Below are 17,749 nucleotides of genomic sequence, written 5' to 3' on the forward strand. Positions count from 1 at the left end.
AAGGTTATTTGACAATGTATACCACCCCCAAATACATTACACTTTTTTAGAATGGAGTACTAACTGACCATTAAAAATGACATTACTGGGGCACCCGGGTGGCTCAGTCACTTAAGCATCCTACTTTGACTCAGGTCATGATCTCACAGTTCACGAATTCGAGCCCCTCATTGGGCTCTCTGATCTCAGCATAGAGTCCATTTCAGATCCTCTGTACCCCCCCTCCCGCCTCTCCCCCACTCATGATCTCTCCCTTTATCTCTCAAAAATAAAGAAACATTAAATAAATAAATAAATAAATAAATAAATAAATAAAATAAAAACGACATTACTAAAAAATATTTCTGTGCAATTTGAGGGAGGGGGAATATAAGAATATACATACCAAAATGTATTGCCTTCTTTGTGCTTTATGTTTTTTAGATATCTTTTTACATTTAACATGCATTACTATTGGTTTTAAATCCTCATTTTAAAATGCTGACTTGTTCATGTTCCATTGATTTAGAGAGTTAAGCCTTTGTATAAGCAGCTAATGTTATCATTATCTATCCCTGTATATCCCATATATATATATATATACACACACACATATATATGTATCCCATATATATATGTATCCCATATATATATGTATCCCATATATATATGTATCCCATATATATATGTATCCCATATATATATGTATCTCATATATATATGTATCCCATATATATATGTATCCCATATATATGTATGTATCCCATATATATATATGTATCCCATATATATGTATGTATCCCATATATATATATCCTATATATATATATGTATCCCATATATATGTATGTATCCCATATATATATGTATCCTATATGTATGTATCCCATATATATATATGTATCCCATATATATATATGTATCCCATATATATATATGTATCCCATATATATATGTATCCCATATATATATATGTATCCCATATATGTATCCCATATATATATGTATCCCATATATATATATATATGTATCCCATATATATGTATGTATCCCACATATATATATATATGTATCCTATATATATATATGTATCCCATATATATATATGTATCCCATATATATATATGTATCCCATATATATATGTATCCCATATATATATGTATCCCATATATATGTATGTATCCCATATATATATGTATCCCATTTTTATATATATGTATTCCATATGAAATCATGTTATCATATAACAGCTATCCCTGTTATAACACTTTGAGTCACTTAAAATACAACTGTGAAGAGAACATTTCTCCAACACTTGGCTATAGAGTAGAAAGACCATGCTTTCTGGACTATCCTAAATAACAAGGTGTGGATCCATATCCCTGTATGTCAGGCCTAAGAAGAAAGCCAAATCTGGGCATGGGACCAGGAACTTGGAACAGGAAGGAACAAAATGAAGTATGGTAACCACTTTGACCAGTCACTGGAACTTTACCTGTACTGATAGAGAGAAGAGAGAGAGAGAGAGAGAGAGAGAGAGAGAGACATCACAGGACATCAACATGAAACAATCAAAACAGGCTACAAAACGGGGCACCTGGGTGGCTCAGGCGGTTGATCATCCAACAGGTCATGATCCCACGGTTGGTGGGTCCGAGCCCCACGTTGGGCTCTGTGCGGACGGCTGGGAGCCTGGAGCCTGCTTCGGATTCTGTGTCTCCCTCTCGCTCTCTGCCCCTCCCCCACTCACGCTCTGTCTCTCTCCCTCTCTCAGAAATAAATACACATTAAAAAATATTAAAAAAACAAAACAGGCTACAAGAGGAAATGAAGAGCCCAACTCCTGTTGCGTCTGGTTGGCTAGACAGCACTGCTAAAAGCAAGCCACCCCTAACAGAAAGCCCATCCTACTTAACGGGGGGACTTGAGGCTTTGGTCCCTAGTAGTCAACTTTTTTAGCGGCTCTTGTTAATTCTCCACGTCACTTTGTATTAACACATAACGCTCCAAACTCTCGGAGTCATCCAGCGCTCTCCTCAGAGACCGAACACGCCTCCAGCTATCGTGGGCTGGCTGCCTGTTTAGGAATCGGTTGTGCCCTCACTTCCGGGTTGAGTTCTCTTCACTTTCCAGGCTCCGGTTTCCAGGGGTCAGAGGCTTGCCCTTGCACAGCTTGTGCGCTGCCGCCACCTAGTGGAGAAATTGTGCAATCGGCCAGAGCTGGGTTCTTCACAGGCTTCATTCCAAAGTCCTCAACAGATATTTTGTCAACTGAGGCCGTCATGTCTCAAGCCTGTCATCCAGGAGGAAAGGGTGTGGCAAGAGCAGACAGGACCCCATGTGAAAGTGGAATTAAGCAGTTTTTTAAATAGGATTCACACCCAGCACAGAGCCCAACACGGGGCTTGAATTTACGACGCTGAGGGCAAGACCAGAGCTCAGATTAAGAGTTGGATGCTAAACCAGTAATCCACAAAGGATTACTCCACTGGAATTAAGCATTTAAAAGCAATCAGGGGAAGAAGCGTTCTTCTGAGTAAGGACTGGAAGGACAGGATGCTATTCTGGAATGAGTGGAAGGTGAGTGGCAGGGTGGGGTGTGGAAAAGATGGACAGGTGGCGGGGCACCTGGGTGGCTCAGTCGGTTAAGCGGACGACTTCAGCTCAGGTCATGATCTCACGGTCCGTGAGTTCGAGCCCCGCATCTGGCTCTGTGCTGACAGCCCAGAGCCTGGAGCCTGTTTCAGATTCTGTGTCTCCCTCTCTCTGACCCTCCCCCGTTCATGCTCTGTCTCTCTCTGTCTCAAAAAAATAAATAAACGTTAAAAAAAAAAAAAAAGATGGACAGGTGGCAATGAGGAAGAGGAAGGGCAGTAATAATTCCAGTGGAGTAATCCTTTGTGGAAATTATAGCGTTTCAATAAGAGGCCCCATGTCAGGTTTTTAAACGAGTTACTAAGACCTGACAGAAACTTCTTGTAGAATAAACAGAAGGACCAGAGAAACAGGACATCTGGTCACCTTGGTCCTAAAACAGTTTACATAAGAAGCTCAAGTTCAGGGGCACCTGGGTGGCTCAGTCAGTTAAGTGTCCGACTCTTGGTTTTGGCTCAGGTCATGATCTCGAAGCTTGGTGAGTTTGCCCTTGTTGGGCTCTGCCCTGACAGCGTGGAGCCTGCTTGGGATTCTCTCTCCCCGGCTCCCTCTGCTCCTCCCCCACTTGCGCTGTCTCTGCCTCCCTCGAAATAAATAAATAAAGTTAAAAAAAAAAAAAAGCTCAAGTTCAAGCATCAGATTAGTAACCTTGGCGATGAACTGGACCTGAGGCATAGATAAAACGACAAAACGGGCCCAGGAGTCACTGCTCTACAGTAGCAGACGTCTCCATTTTTGTCTTTGTTCCAGCTTCATTGTTTAAGACTCATTAGTTCTTTATGAAACCCTTCCCATTCCCTAATTAGCTACATCCTCCTGCTTGTGTGTCTTGTGGCTTATAGTGCTGTGACAACACTAATCGGAATTGTTTGCTTTGCAAGTCTGCCTTCTTTTCTAGAACGGGACCTCGTTCGGCCCATTTGCTGTTGTACTGGGCATGCCCCCGGGCACCTGGGTCTGGTGGAGGTCTGCCTCTCCTCAAACTGTCCACCGCAGGGGCTGAGTATAACACACACCACACTGCCCTATCCTCTCTGCCGAGTGAGGCCCAGCGAGGCAGGGGAACTTCCAGCTGCAGCGCTGAGGACCATTGTGGCAAGCGCCGAGGCCACAGCCAAGAGAGCTCTGAGAGGCAGCTAGGACCCATGCAGTCTGGCACGAATGGCTGCAATGGTTTGGAATCCATTTCCCGCTTTTCTTCAGATGCAAGTGACGAGAGCCTCACATTGTAGACAGATACCTGGGCCTTGCAAATAATCTGTAATTAATCTGAGGGTAGTGACATCAACAGCGTTTTCCACCCCCCCCCCCTTCTGTTTCTGGCACCCTGCTTTTCCTTTGGGGAGCCATCTCGCCCCTGGTGTGGCAGAGATGATACTCTGTGTTAAGCAAACTATTACACTGTCCTCCTTGGTACACGGAAAGCCTGTATTTCCCAAGCTGCTTGCAGGTAGGTGAGTCATCAGATGAGTTCTGGCCAATGGAATGCAAGCAAAAATGATGTGCATTTTTCCAGGACTGACCTACAAACCTCCTCTCTCTCTTCTGCCCAAGCTGAAGGCCATGTGCTAAGGATGGTGATTTCAGAGAACTGAAAGAGCCAGGGTCACCCTGTCACCACTTAGAAGAAAGACATACACGACGCGCCTGGGTGGCTCAGTTGGTTAAGCATCAGACTTCGGCTCAGGTCACGATCTCATGGTTTGTGAGTTCGAGCCCCGCGTCGGGCGCTGTGCAGACAGCCTGGAGGCTGCTTCTATTCTGCGTCTCCTGTCTCCTTCTCTCTCTGCCCCTCCCCCACTCGTGCTTTGTCTCTCTGTCTCTCAACAATGAATAAATGTTTGAAAAAAAAATTTTTTTTAATTTAAAAAAAAGAAGAAGAAGAAAGACACACAGGAGAGCCAATGTTTCTGACCAGGAACAGCCATGCTGGAATTTGCATACATTTGGATGAAAACGAACAGTGGCTGCGTTAGCCACTAAGATTTGAAGGTCGTTTCTTCCAAAAAGCCTACAATGTAGTTTGAGAGATAAGACCAGCACACCAGGAAAATGGCAGATATAGCCAGCACTTAAAAAATGCTTATGATGAGCCTTGGGTTGTCCTCAGCACTTCACATATAATAACCTCTTCGAACCTCACTGTGAACGTCCATGGTGGGAAATACTGATTATCCTTAATCTTCGGTTGAGGCAGCTGGGGCACAGGGTGCTCAAGTCACTTGCTCAAGAGCACACAGCTAGTAAGTGGCACATCTGGGATCTGAACCCGGATCAGCCAGGCTGATCATCCTGGCTGAACATAGCCAGAGTCTATGTTCTTGAATACTATGCTGTCTGCTTCGCAATATAATTCAAGTGACATTTATTCAGCATCTATTTGTGCAAGAAACCATGCTAAATGCCGTGGGGGTTGAATAAAACACGTCTCTCTCCTTCAGGGGCTGATGGTTACACACAAGTTAAAATTGAGAAGGATCTACTAAGTAATACTGAGTATTGAGTACTGAGTACCGAGTACCGAGTACGTAAGAGGCCAAAGACGGGACAGCTGACAGTGCGGTGAGGGTAGCAAGAGCTAACCCCTGTTGAGCACTCAGTGGACACCAGTGAGTTTTCACAGGCACGAACACATTCACGCCTTACCACAACCGTAAGAAGTACGCACTGTTTTCATCCCCCCTCCCACAAAGGAGGAAACGGACACAGAATTTCAATGCCTTGCCCACTCACTCAGCTGGGAGATGGCTACGTTAGGATGCACCCCCACACAGCCCGGCGGCAGAGCCCACGTGTTCACCCACTAGTCTGTCGCCTCTCGTGACTCTGCAAAAAGAGCCCAGGCTGAGGCTCCCAGATTTCAGATTTTGCCCTTTCCGGAAATAGGAGGCTGGGCTCCTTTCCTACCCTCCCTTAGTATTGGTTTCCTCATCCATAAAACGAAGCTAACGATTTCTCCTTTGCTCACCAAATTATACTTCCGATTGGTATGATGGATGTTATGATCATTGCTAGTATTGTCATTAGCTACTGAGGCAAACAAAAGAATAGAGAAGCACGAAATACGCAAGGGTGTGCAACCGTGCCACCCAATGTCTTAGAGGGTCTGTCAGTTACAAGCAACAACTCGGTCTTGACTGAGTCAGCTAAAGGTTCATAAGCCCGGTGGCAATGTTTCTTTATTGTTTTGTCGGGAGGCTTTCCATCAGTGCCAGTTTTCCCGGCTTGCTCCCAGGAACCTCTCCCCCGCAGTTCTACTGTTGTAGAACCTTCTAACGTTGGGTCATTAGCTCCATCCTGTTCTACCTCCTGTGTTTGCGCCAGCAAGGCTCACTGAACATTCTTTGCTGTATCATTTGCTCCGGATCTTTACATGCTTCGGAGAGGAGCGCCTGTATAAGAACAAGGGGGAAAAGTCCTTGCTGTTCTTGCTGCCATGGGCCATCTCCCACAAGCATCATTCCAAAGCATTATTTTGCAAAAGGTCCCGTTCACACGAGGCATGGGGGTGGGACGGACCAAAGGAAGTGAAGGGGGCAGGCATGTCTGGGAAATCAGAAGGAGAGTAGTCTGGCTGAAGCAGAGATTTCATTTAGGTAATGTGAAGAATTTAGTGAAAGAAAACCTAAGAAACACAAGGTTCAAACCGGCGTAGACCTTGGAGGAGACACTAGTTTTTGCAACCCAAGCAGCTCCTGTTAACGTCTACTCATGTGCCAGCCAGCCTCAGTACGGGGTCTGTACCTGGTGGGATTTATTGTACAATTGATTGTACAGCCTCATCCCAACCTTTTCCCAGACATTCTGCTTTCCGCAGTGAGCCGCTGCTCCTGGCTGGGGAGAACCAGTCAAAAACGTAATTGAAATCAGGGAAAAGGACTATGAAAAAAGACACCGAGGGCATTGGGTAGACTCCCCTCAGCCTTCTTTCTCCTTTTCTCTTCTCCAGCAGCTAAGCCTGGATCTTGCCAACTCCTTTAAAATGTAACCAAAGGAACATGTACATCTGGCCCTTGAATGCGATGGCAGCAGGCTCAGTTAAGTTCAGAGCGATTTTGATTACATTCATGAGACAGATGCTGTGATAAAATGAAGAATAGTAATATAAAGAGGACATAGTCCCAAGGAGGTTAATAAAAAATGGGTAAACGATGTGAACAGCCATTTTACACACGCACACGCACACACACACACACACACACACACACACACAGATATAAATACATGAATTTAAAAAAAATACAAATACAGGAATAACAAATACAAGAAAAAGTATTCAATATCACCTCTAGAATGGTCAAATGTAAAAGTCTGATTTTTTCAAGTGTTGATGAGGATATAGAACCACCGGAATTCTCATAGAGAGCCAACAATATGAGTGTGATGGTACAACCACTCTGGAAAATAGTTGGGCAATTTCTTGGGAAATTAACCATGCACCTACATCATGACCCCAAACTCCACTCCTAAGTATCTCTACTAAACATATGAAAACATGTGTCCACAAAAGTCAGTGTGAAATGCACAGCGGCTTTATTCACAAGAGCCAGAGACCAGAAACAACTCGAACATCCACCCACTGGTTAATGGACACATTGTGATATTTCTATACGATGGAATGCTTTCTCCTATTGAGGGGGGAAAAAAGCCGGACACAAAAGAGTACATACGTTATGATTTGATGTCTATGAAATTCTAGAACAGGCAAAACTAAACTATGGTGCTAGAAAGTAGGAGACTGGTTGCCCCAGGCTGGGGCTGGGGTATTGTGGCGGAGGCTAACTAGAAAAGCATTTAAGGAAGGTTTCTGGGTGATAGAAATGTTCTTCAATGGAGCATTGGCTGCGTGGGGGTATACATCTAGAAAAATCAAGGAATTGTACACCTAAAACCTGCACCATTTTTTGTCTCTATACCTCAGTCAAGAAAAGTTAAAACAAACACAAATGGATGCAATAGAACCACTTAAGAGATTCTTTAGTCATCTAGAATAATAATAATAATGATAATAATAATAATAATAAATAATGGTGGTGGTTGAAAGTAAGGACAAAGGAGTTCTGCAGATTTGAGAGACACTGAAGAGGTAGAATTAACAGGCCTTGGAAATACTTTATGTAAGATGGGTGAAGGATAAGTAGGAATTGAAGATCGCCACTAGATTTTTGGTTTGAAACGTGTCTTTCGGTTTCATGAAGCACTGAAGCTAAAGCAGATTTGCGAAGGAAAGAAGACAAAAAGGTCCATATTCTTTTACACATGCTTGAGGTGACCACAAAACTACACAAAGAAGGTTTGAGTAATAGTGGGACACACGGATTTGACTGGGAAGAGAAGTCGTTATCACACAACCTCTTGAGAGCCGTTATCGCATAGATGGAAAGTGAGCTGTTGAAGAAGAGATTGCCTAGGGAGAGAATGAGGAGTAAAGTGATATAAAAGGACTTTATGTGATGGAGCCCTGAAGGATTCCAAATGCTGAGTCAAGTGGTGAAGAAATGGCTGGCAGAGATAGAAAGAAAACAAGGCGGGGCGCCTGGGTGGCGCAGTCGGTTAAGCGTCCGACTTCAGCCAGGTCACGATCTCGCGGTCCGTGAGTTCGAGCCCCGCGTCAGGCTCTGGGCTGATGGCTCGGAGCCTGGAGCCTGTTTCCGATTCTGTGTCTCCCTCTCTCTCTGCCCCTCCCCCGTTCATGCTCTGTCTCTCTCTGTCCCAAAAATAAATAAAAAACGTTGAAAAAAAAATTAAAAAAAAAAAAAAAAGAGAAAGAAAACAAGGCAAATGACACCAGCATTAAAGAAAGAAAGGAGAAGTCAGTCGCACCAAGCTCTCCCAAGAGGTCAGGTTAAGATAAAGATGGAAAATCTCCCTTAAATTTAGTAACAGGGAGGTCATTTTGTGGTCCATTCAGGATCTGAACAGGTTAAGCAGTAAATGGGAGGTGGAAAAGTGGACCCAGTGAATCTAGGTACCACAGCCAAGACAATTGGCTCTGAAGCGGGGGGGTGGGGGGAAGAAGAGAGTGACATCAGAAGGCACATGTAGAGAGTTAGGGGAGGGCTTTACAAAAAAAAGATATTTGAACATGTTTTGGTGTTGATAAAATCAGCCAGTAGAGAGAGAGAGAGAGATCAAAAATATATAGAGACCATTTTCTGAGAAGGTGGAGGCAGCTGGCACAGGTAGAGGGGCTTGACTTAGATAAAATGTGGGATTGGAGAGGAAGACAGGGTGAGTGGGTGTAGCTACAGAAAGTTTTAGTCATCTAGTAAAGAGATGTCAAAGACAAATAAACATTTTTTTAAGGGGGACACCCAGGTGGCTCAGTAGGTTAACCGTTTGGCTCTTCATTTCAGCTCTGGTCATGATCTCATGGTTTGTGGGTTCAAGCCCTGTGTCGGGCTCTGCACTGACAGCTCAGAGCCTGCTGGGGATTCTCTCTCCCTCTCTCTCTGTCCCTCCCCCACTCACGCATACTCTCTCTCTCAAAATAAATAAATAAACATTACAAAAGAGAGAGAGGGGGGCGCCTGGGTAGCTCAGTTAAGCGTCTGACTTCAGCTTAGGTCCTGATCTCACAGCTTGTGAGTTCGAGCCCCCCCCCCCCCCCCACACACACACACACTCCTGGAAATTATTCCCAGGTCAGTGTGCAGTTGGAGACAGTGACCAGGCTTTTCTCAGAAGAGCAACCTGCCTAGTTGTGCAATCTTCTCTAGCAGAATTCTGTGGTCCGTGCCCCAATTATAGAGAAGGATGGTTGGGTTCATCTAGGGTTGTGGTTTGACAAAGAGGACACCATGAAAGGAGGAAGGGTCAAGGAATTAAGATGTTAGCCAGGGAAGAATGAAATGATACACCATGGAACCTAAGTAGGATAGGGAAGGAAGACAGGAGGAAGCTGGTGGATGGAGAAGACAGATGCAGTGATGGACAGGGAGACTTAGTGCTGGCAAAGCACAGGAGCATTGGATGTATTTGAACAGCAAGCCAAAAGGGCCAGAGGATTTGTTGGAGAGGAAATGTCTACACTAGCGATTTCAGCAAATAGAGTGTTTGGGGAAACGAAAGGGCCCAGCAAATGGGAAGCTAAGGTAGAGAAGGGACCACACGACTGGAGGTCTACCATTCTGGGCAGGCCATCTCCACGGATGTTGAAGTGACTCCTAGCGACAACAGGAGCTGTGCCGGAAGCAAAGCTGCACCGTGGTTTGACGCCAAAGTCTTCAATAAATCAGAAGTGTCTCTGAGTCAGCAGATTACAGGCGCAAGAGGGGTGTGAGAGCAGCAGAGCCGAACGGCAGAGGATGAAGTATAGAGGCTTGAGCAACACGTCAACCCCCTGCCGTGCTGGACGCTGTGGGGAGTGAGATACAGAGAAACTTCCACTTGAGAAGACGAAGGATCAAATTTCGTCCTTAGAAGAGGGAACCAGGTTTTCTTTTAAAGCAAACATGTAGGGGAGACTGTTAAGTGAAGATGGCAGTGTATGGAATTATATGAGTGAGTTTGTTGGTCAGGAAACACATAGGTAGAGTGGGAGTGGAGGTTTGGTCAAGGGGAAGAAGCACAGAAGAAGGCAGATGCCCAGGACCGCTTTTGGGTGGCAACTGAGAAAAGAATGGAAGACTGGATGGTCCCTTGTTGCGCACTGGTCCCCGGGCTTCCTAGAATCCAGCCACGGCCGGGAGTTGGGGGCCGGCAGCTGGGGGTGGGCCACGAATTGCCATTCCTCATGCTCTGGCGCGAGGCATGGACTCCTAGGAGCAACTAAACAGCATTCAGGAGATTCTTCACCTGAAAGCAGTTGTCCTCGTCCTTTGGAGCTGGGGCTCTGGATCAGGACAGAGTGGTGCAGGGGCTGCTGGCGGTCAGGGCTGCTGTGGTTGGGAACCCAGAGCTGGGTTTGTTCAATAGGTACGATTTGAGGACACGGGTCCAAGGAAATTGAGGGAACTAATCAGAGAGTTCAGATGCCTGCCATGGGGTCCTGGTGGGTTGCTAGGGGGCAGGCTAATAGCCAGAGGACAACCAAGTCACGAGGCTGAAGGTTTATGATGGCAAAACATGGGTGTAGTTGGGTAGGGACGCTGGCCAGAGAGTGGGAGATACAGCTGGAAGCCTATCTGCCTATATCTAGGCAGGACACCCAGAGTCCATCCCAGCAGACAGCTAGCACTCCTCTTTGTTCTCTTGAGAAACAAGGCTGTCTTTGGCTACCTTCTGTGCTTTCCACCTAATGCTGAAGTAGGTAAGAAAGATCAAAGATGTTTGTCTCCAGCAGAGGGAGTGCAACACCACAGATAAGCAGGCTTGTAATAGGCTTACTGTGTACTCAAGAGGCCTTTTCAACTGCGGAGGGATAAAAATGGCGCCCGTTTGGAGTGATAGGAAAAATCAAGAATGGTCCATTCCGCCAGAAATGGAAAGCCTCAGTGTAAAGCCCACTGTTCATCTAGCCTTCTCTGAAGAGGGGTTAACTTTTAAGAGCTGTGAACAGCGTGCAATACATTCTCCCCTCCTGCCTGCTTCTTCCCTGAGGCATCTACACTTGGGTCCCATGGAGGGTCCCTGGTGTCCCCACAGTTGTGAGATAAGGCTGAAAACTGCCGGTCCCCAGCAAGGTCATCGCTGGAAGTGTACAGGCCACATCTCTCTGACCTCCACCCCGTGCCCATCCACACAGCAGGTTTCCGGATGGTTCTGTGTTGTGGGATGAAGTTTATCAGGATGAGGACTTTGTAACGATGGCACAAAGCTTAGCTGCCAAAATTAATCATATAATCTCGATGTAATACATTATTTGAACCATAAGGCTTTATGTGCTATAGCGTTTGGTCTTCCACCCTCCCGGAGTTCCTTCCATGAGCCCCTCACGTTATGTCCAGTCCTTCGAGGCCCCAAGCCCTGAGTGGAGGCCACACTCCTCACTGCCCCTGCCCACCCCCAGCCTCACTGTACCAGCCCTCTCCTGACATCACATCTTCAAGTGACGACAATGCACTTATGCGTCTAGGTCCCTTTGCTCCTTCTCAAGGTATTTTCAAGGCATTATTTTTCCTTTCGAGATCCGTATAAAAATTAATTACATAGATACATTTGTGTGTGTACACGATTTGTAATTTTTCACCAAATCACTTCTGTATAAAACTCCGTGCACTCAAATTATTATTGTTTTCTTTTACACTTGGTGCCCTTCCCTAAACCATTTTTCTCCTAGCTCTGTATAGGACCCATATGTCTCCAAATCTGGGTTGGCTGCGTGAGATCATCGTGCTCTTTCTTTGCCAATCTCTCGCTTGTCCACGATTTCCCTCCATGAGTCTGCCTAAGTGCCTGCAGTCTGATTCTCCGCGACCTTCCCCCTTCTCTTTTTCCCACGCGCTTCTACGCAGGAACTTTGTCAATGAAATAGCAAAATAATAGTGATGAAGAACACGGGCACTGGCCCCAGACCGAATGGGTCCAAAACCCAGTTCTGAGCAAGTTGTTTATAACTCTCTATGCTTCTGTCTCATCGTCTGTATGACAGCAAAATAATGGTGCCTTCTTCTGGGCTGCTGCAAAGGCTAACTGTGCTAACACGTGAAATGTCGTTAGAGCAGTGCCTGGCCCGTGATAGTCAATGTTAGCTTACTATCAGTGTGACCTTAGCTAACAGATTGTTTTGTTTAACAATCGACACCATCTCTGATGCGTCCTAGATCTACAATCTCTGCACTCAACTGCAGACCTTTGTCGCCATTACTCATCAGCGAATCTGTTTCTATTTCAGGACAGACACTTACGACACCGTTTCCAACAGCTTCCTATTGCTTTTTCGCAATCCTCTGCTCTGCACCGTATCTGATTTATGGCTTGTCCTTTCTGAGTTGTTCCTAAGCCGGGAGTTACGTGGAGCAGATGACATCATCTCTGTCTTGAGGAAAGGGTAAGGCCCACAGAAGCTTTCCAGAAGATGCACACCTCACCAGTAGCATCATCAAAACTTATCCCCGTCTCAGTTGAGGAGAAAGGAATAGATCTGCTTTTTCTTCCAGAATACGTGTGCAATAGAAACTTGCCAGAAAATAGAACTTTCACTTCATGGCAACACAGGACAGAAACACTTCCTGAAGGATATGCATTCCACTTGCTTTTTCTAGATGCTTTAAAATCTGTCTTTGGTGGGGCACCTGGGTGGCTCAGCCAGCTAAGCATCTGCTTCTTGGTTTCGGCTCGGGTCATGATCCCATGGTTTGTGGGTTTCAAGCCCCACGTCCGGCTCTGTGCCCCTGGGGCAGAGCCTGCTTGGGATTCTCTCTCTCTGCTACTCCCCTGCTCTGTCTCCCTCTCAAAATAAATAAACTTTGAAAAAAAAATTTTTTTTTAATGTTTATTTATTTTTGAGACAGAGAGAGACAGAGCATGAACAGGGGAGGGGCAGAGAGAGAGGGAGACACAGAATCTGAAACAGGCTCCAGGCTCTGAGCTGTCAGCACAGAGCCTGACGCGGGGCTCGAACTCACAGACCGTGAGATCATGACCTGAGCCGAAGTCGGACGCTTAACAGACCAAGCCACCCAGGCACCCCGAAAAAATTTTAAAAATATTTTTATTTTTCCTTTCCTTTCCTGCTCTCCGTAGAGCACCCGCTCTCCAGCTGTCCTGCAATTCCCTGCTCGTATGGCTCCAAGCCTCCTCCCCGAACCTACTTGGGCCTCTCCAGCCAGTGCGGACAGCCTTAGGCTGGTTGTTTGCTAGGGGTTGGGAGGCACTGGGTGTCCACAGGAACCGGGGTGTCCACAGGCATGAGCATGGACTATGGGCCTGGGACGTCTGTTCTTATCAAAGGTCCTAGAAACATTTGGGTGAGCCTTCTCATCCCCCCCATCCTGGGCAGACTCGATGCTCTGGCACTACATACAGTGAACACACTAGAAGGGTCAACCCTGGACACGCGACACTGGGCAGAGGGGTCCCCGTGATTGCCAGCAGCGCGGAGGATGGGGAATCTCTGTTGTTCTTCTAAGGACTAAAGGATCCTCTGGCCATATTTCTCTTTTTCGCATTTTGTTGCCGGAACACTCAGAGCTCCCCCTTCCAAGGTGACAACCTCATGACGGGTGGGTGGTAGTAACCCCACTCAGGCCTTATCTGGTGTTTTCCTCCTCTTACTTTCCCTTCCTTCAAACACTCTGGCTAATCAAGCTTTGGTATAGTGCATATACTTTTGTGAACCGCCTCGCATCCTCTTTGGACAGGGCTGGATAGAAAACAGAGAAAGGAAGAGACCCGTCCTCGCAGGATGGGCCTGAGGAGCCCCGAGCACACACCCTCTTCATTCAGTGTCTTCAGAACCAATATACCAGTGCCAGTTACAAGATAACTGTAGGAAGAAAGTAGCCAGGCCGCCCACTCTCCCCTGCCCACCACCCCCTCCCGGTCAATTCTTGGCACCTGCTTTGCAGTGGACGAACGTGTACTTTGCATCCCGCTTTCCTGCAAGCTCTTCGACTGAGCTTTGGATGCAAAGGCAACGCACCCTAGTCTCTTCTAGCCTCCTTGCAGCTTGAGGGTTTTCCAGGGTGAACCAACTACATGGGTGAGAGAGCCCATGGGGCACCACACCCACCTCTAGGGTCCTCCCCAGATTCCGACTTCCCAACTTGCGTTTGCCACTTCATTCCGGAGGATCTCGTGCCCTCTCTAGGGCGGAGTCTAGCCAACTAAACTGGTAGTGTCACCGAAGTAAGGCCAAAGACGCCCCTGAAGGCCTCGGGAAGGGAAGGCTGCTGGAGGGCGGGGCCAAGCAGCTGCCTCCTTGAACATCTCGACACAGACACACCCCTGAAACAACCACATTTTGCTTTATTAGGCGTTCCATGGTAATATAACACAGAGTTCTTAAGGAATAATAAACACGAGACTTTTTTTTTTTTTAACCATAATTATTTTGCCATTAAGACAGTGGTTACAAAAAAAAAAAAAAAAAAAAAAAGTACTCTCCTGGCTACACACATTATCGGCTTCAGCACTGAAAGTTCCTCCACTCATGGGTCACAATCACAATTTCAAGGATTAAAAACCATCTATGTATTAAGTCCTACACTGTTTTAGAGCATCAAGTCACTGCAGTTCTTCAGTTCGGAGACACTGTCCATTTATTTTCGCATTTACATATGACATTCATTTAACAGACACACAAAGCAAGCCAACAGATAAACATGCTTCCACAGCCTGCAGACATCTTCAGGTTTTAAGCGGCTTCAAGAAAACAACCAAAATAACCAAAATCGCCATGACCTGGTACAGGAAAAACAGGAAGACCCAAGCGAATACTATAAGAGCTGCAAGTGTTTCTTAGAATGGAAACAAAAAAAAAAAAAAAAAAAAAAAAAATCCGACTTGTTCAAATTTCCTCTAAGTGCAGGTGAGATTAAAAAAAAAAAAAAGCAAATATATTAAGTTAACCAATTATTCTTTCAAAGTGCAGTTTCCTTTTAAAATAACAAATAAACAACAACGACGAGAAACTATACCCCCCCAGCAGAACCCCCAAAGGCAAAACGTGTGGGGACACCAGCGTAATGAGGGAACGACCGACCTTTTTTGTGTTATGCTTTACAAAAGCAGATTTGGTTTGATCAAAGCCTGCAAACGTGAGTGTCGCTTAACAGAACCTGTAAACGCGATCGGGGAAGGAAACGCAACACAAAACAGCAAAGACAGGGATGGGCACGAAGGCAGCTTGAAGGAAGGGTCGCTGAGAAAAGGCAGGGACGCAGACACGAGGTCACCTGCGCACTCTGTGGGGGGGGGGGGGGGGGGCGGGGCACGTTTGACTTGTAAGGTTTTCTCCCCACAAGGGCTCTGACGGGGATGCTAGCCTTTCATTCAACAGATTCTTCCCCTTGCAAAGGAAGGTGCACTTGAAGTCAAATCTCCCCAGGATTATCCGAGTTTAGTAGGCTTCCCTGTACAGTAGCTCCCCCTTATCTGTGGGCTTGCTTTTCAAGGTGTCAGGAATTCGGGCTCAACCGAAGGCCAGAAGCAGGTGATCCTCCCTCTGATGTCCCGTCCAAAGGTCAGTAGCGGCCTGACGCTCCATCACACGGCCTACGTCCTTCACGTCCCTTCATCTCCTCACATCATCACAAGAAGGGTGAGTACAGTGTAATAAGGTATTTTCCGAAACAGAGACCACAGTCACATAACTTTTATTAGAGTATAGTGTTACAATGATCCTATTATTAGTTATTGTTGTTAACCTCTTACTGTGCCTAATTTATAAATTAAACTTTCTCACAAGCATGTATGGGGGGGAAAAACATAATATATATATAAAGCTCAGTACTATTCGCGATTTCAGGTATCCACTGGGGGTCTTGGAATGTGTAGAATGTCTACACAGGGGAATGTCCCCCCTGTGTAGAAGCGGGGGGACTACTGTATTGCATGGTATCTTCCAGAAGAACTGAACAGGAAAAAATAATATTTTTTGCCCCAGAGCGAGAAGCCCCAGTGTTCTCTGGAATCCCAAAAGATACTTCGCTGGGAACCAGCAGGTCCCAGGGTCAGACCCCCAGCAGCTCAACACGTCTGAGCCGGTGGCTGGCCTGGGGGTGATCTGCTCACTTGGGTCATGGGGCTCGATTTACAGATTTGGCCGTGTCTTTTTCTTTAGCTAGTTAGCATCGCATGGAGGAAAAACTTACGTCCTAAAGCCTCAGGTTTCTTCAACCTCTCATTACTGTTTGAGGTTCTATTCTGAGCCCCCAGGGGAGAATGTGGGGTAGCTCAGCCCTTCGCTGCACCTAGAAGCATCTGGAACTCAAACGCATATCCTGGTGGTGGCGGGTGGGTAGCACCAGTCGTTTATGGACTAGGACAGCACATTACTATGGTTGCAATGACAAAACCCTTCTAGGCAGGTTCTGATGACCACCGCAAAACAGTAGATCTGGTCATTTGAAAAGACGACGGGGGATGGAGAGAAAAACATGGTCTCAGAGACAAGGGCTGGAGGAAACACAAAGAAAGAGACGTAAAAATAGTCATGAGCAAAAAAGCTACAGAGGGGGAGCACGAGAGAGAGACAGAGAGGGAAAGAGAGCAGAAAAGACGCTAAGGAAGAAGAGAATCCTCAAAAAAATGTAATCTGCAGCAAAAGCTAGGCCAAAAAGAAAACCTGCCTTTATCAACAGTTGACCCAGAAGACTATGGAATGCAGTGTCGACATTTTGGAGCCTCTCAGGGGGGATATGCGGAGTTTGCCAACCACCCTGAAGAGCTCGATGGTTACATAATTGCATCATTAGGATGTCCAGTTCAAACCCCTTGTATTAATATTGAATTAGGCTTCCCAATTTAGTATTTAAAAAAAAAAAAAGACAACAACGCTCTCCCCCCTCCCCCACCCACCCTCTCCCCCAGCCCCACAAAGAAAACTTTAAAAATTTAAAAAGAAAAAAAGGCAGCTCTGGGCAATTCACTTTATCTTCCCTCCCTCCCCCCCCCTCCCCCAACGAAAAGGAAGATGAGAACAAGTACAACAGAGCTTGGAGATGAAAAACGCCCTCGTTGTGATTCGCTTTGTGTCACATGTCTGAGTGTTGGATGCGGTTCCGTGTATGGGGTTGGTGGGCAGACTTGGGTGTGATATTTGTAGATGTACGGGGAAGTGGGTGAGCAAAATCAGTGACTCCGGGTGAGGGACGGAGTGCAGGGCCCGAGAGGGAGCCCCATGAACTGGCTGCCCCACAGTAACTATCACAGGCTCTTAAAAAAAAAAAAAAAAAAAAAAAAAGGAAGGAAGAAGTCTCAGAATGTCCTCAGGTGTCCCATCCCCATCCCCAAGGAAGTTGCGGCCGGACCTCTAGCCCAGGCTGGTGATGTTGGCACGGCCACCAGGGGGAGCCACAATGCGCTGGGTGGTGCGGCGGGGAATGTTGTCATCAATCTGAGCACCTGGAGAGGAGACAGGGACAAGGGGCCGTGGTCAGGGTCAGAAACAGTCCCACCAACCGTTCCTGCTTCACGCTCCGAACAGCACAGCCCAGGAGAAAATGGGCCCGGCCCGTACTTGCAGTAAACCACATATAAAAGAACACCGTTTCAGCTGTTGATTGACTG

At 46.3% G+C, this 17,749-nt stretch overlaps 1 protein-coding gene across 2 annotated transcripts in view; it reads right to left on the reverse strand.

The window, feature by feature from the left end:
• Positions 1-15,818: 15,818 nt before the first annotated feature.
• DPYSL2 (dihydropyrimidinase like 2) overlaps positions 15,819-17,749 on the reverse strand; it is a 131,934-nt gene continuing 130,003 nt past the window's right edge. For both annotated transcript variants that reach the window (XM_019466887.2, XM_019466888.2), the window contains exon 14: positions 15,819-17,584. In XM_019466887.2, the coding sequence (XP_019322432.1) occupies positions 17,493-17,584 (92 nt within the window). In that variant the 3' untranslated portion in view covers positions 15,819-17,492. The remainder of the gene's footprint in view (positions 17,585-17,749) is intronic.

Source organism: Panthera pardus, unplaced genomic scaffold, assembly GCF_024362965.1.
Source record: "Panthera pardus isolate Hobbes unplaced genomic scaffold, ASM2436296v1 HiC_scaffold_13, whole genome shotgun sequence".
Classification (NCBI taxonomy): Eukaryota; Metazoa; Chordata; class Mammalia; order Carnivora; family Felidae; genus Panthera; species Panthera pardus.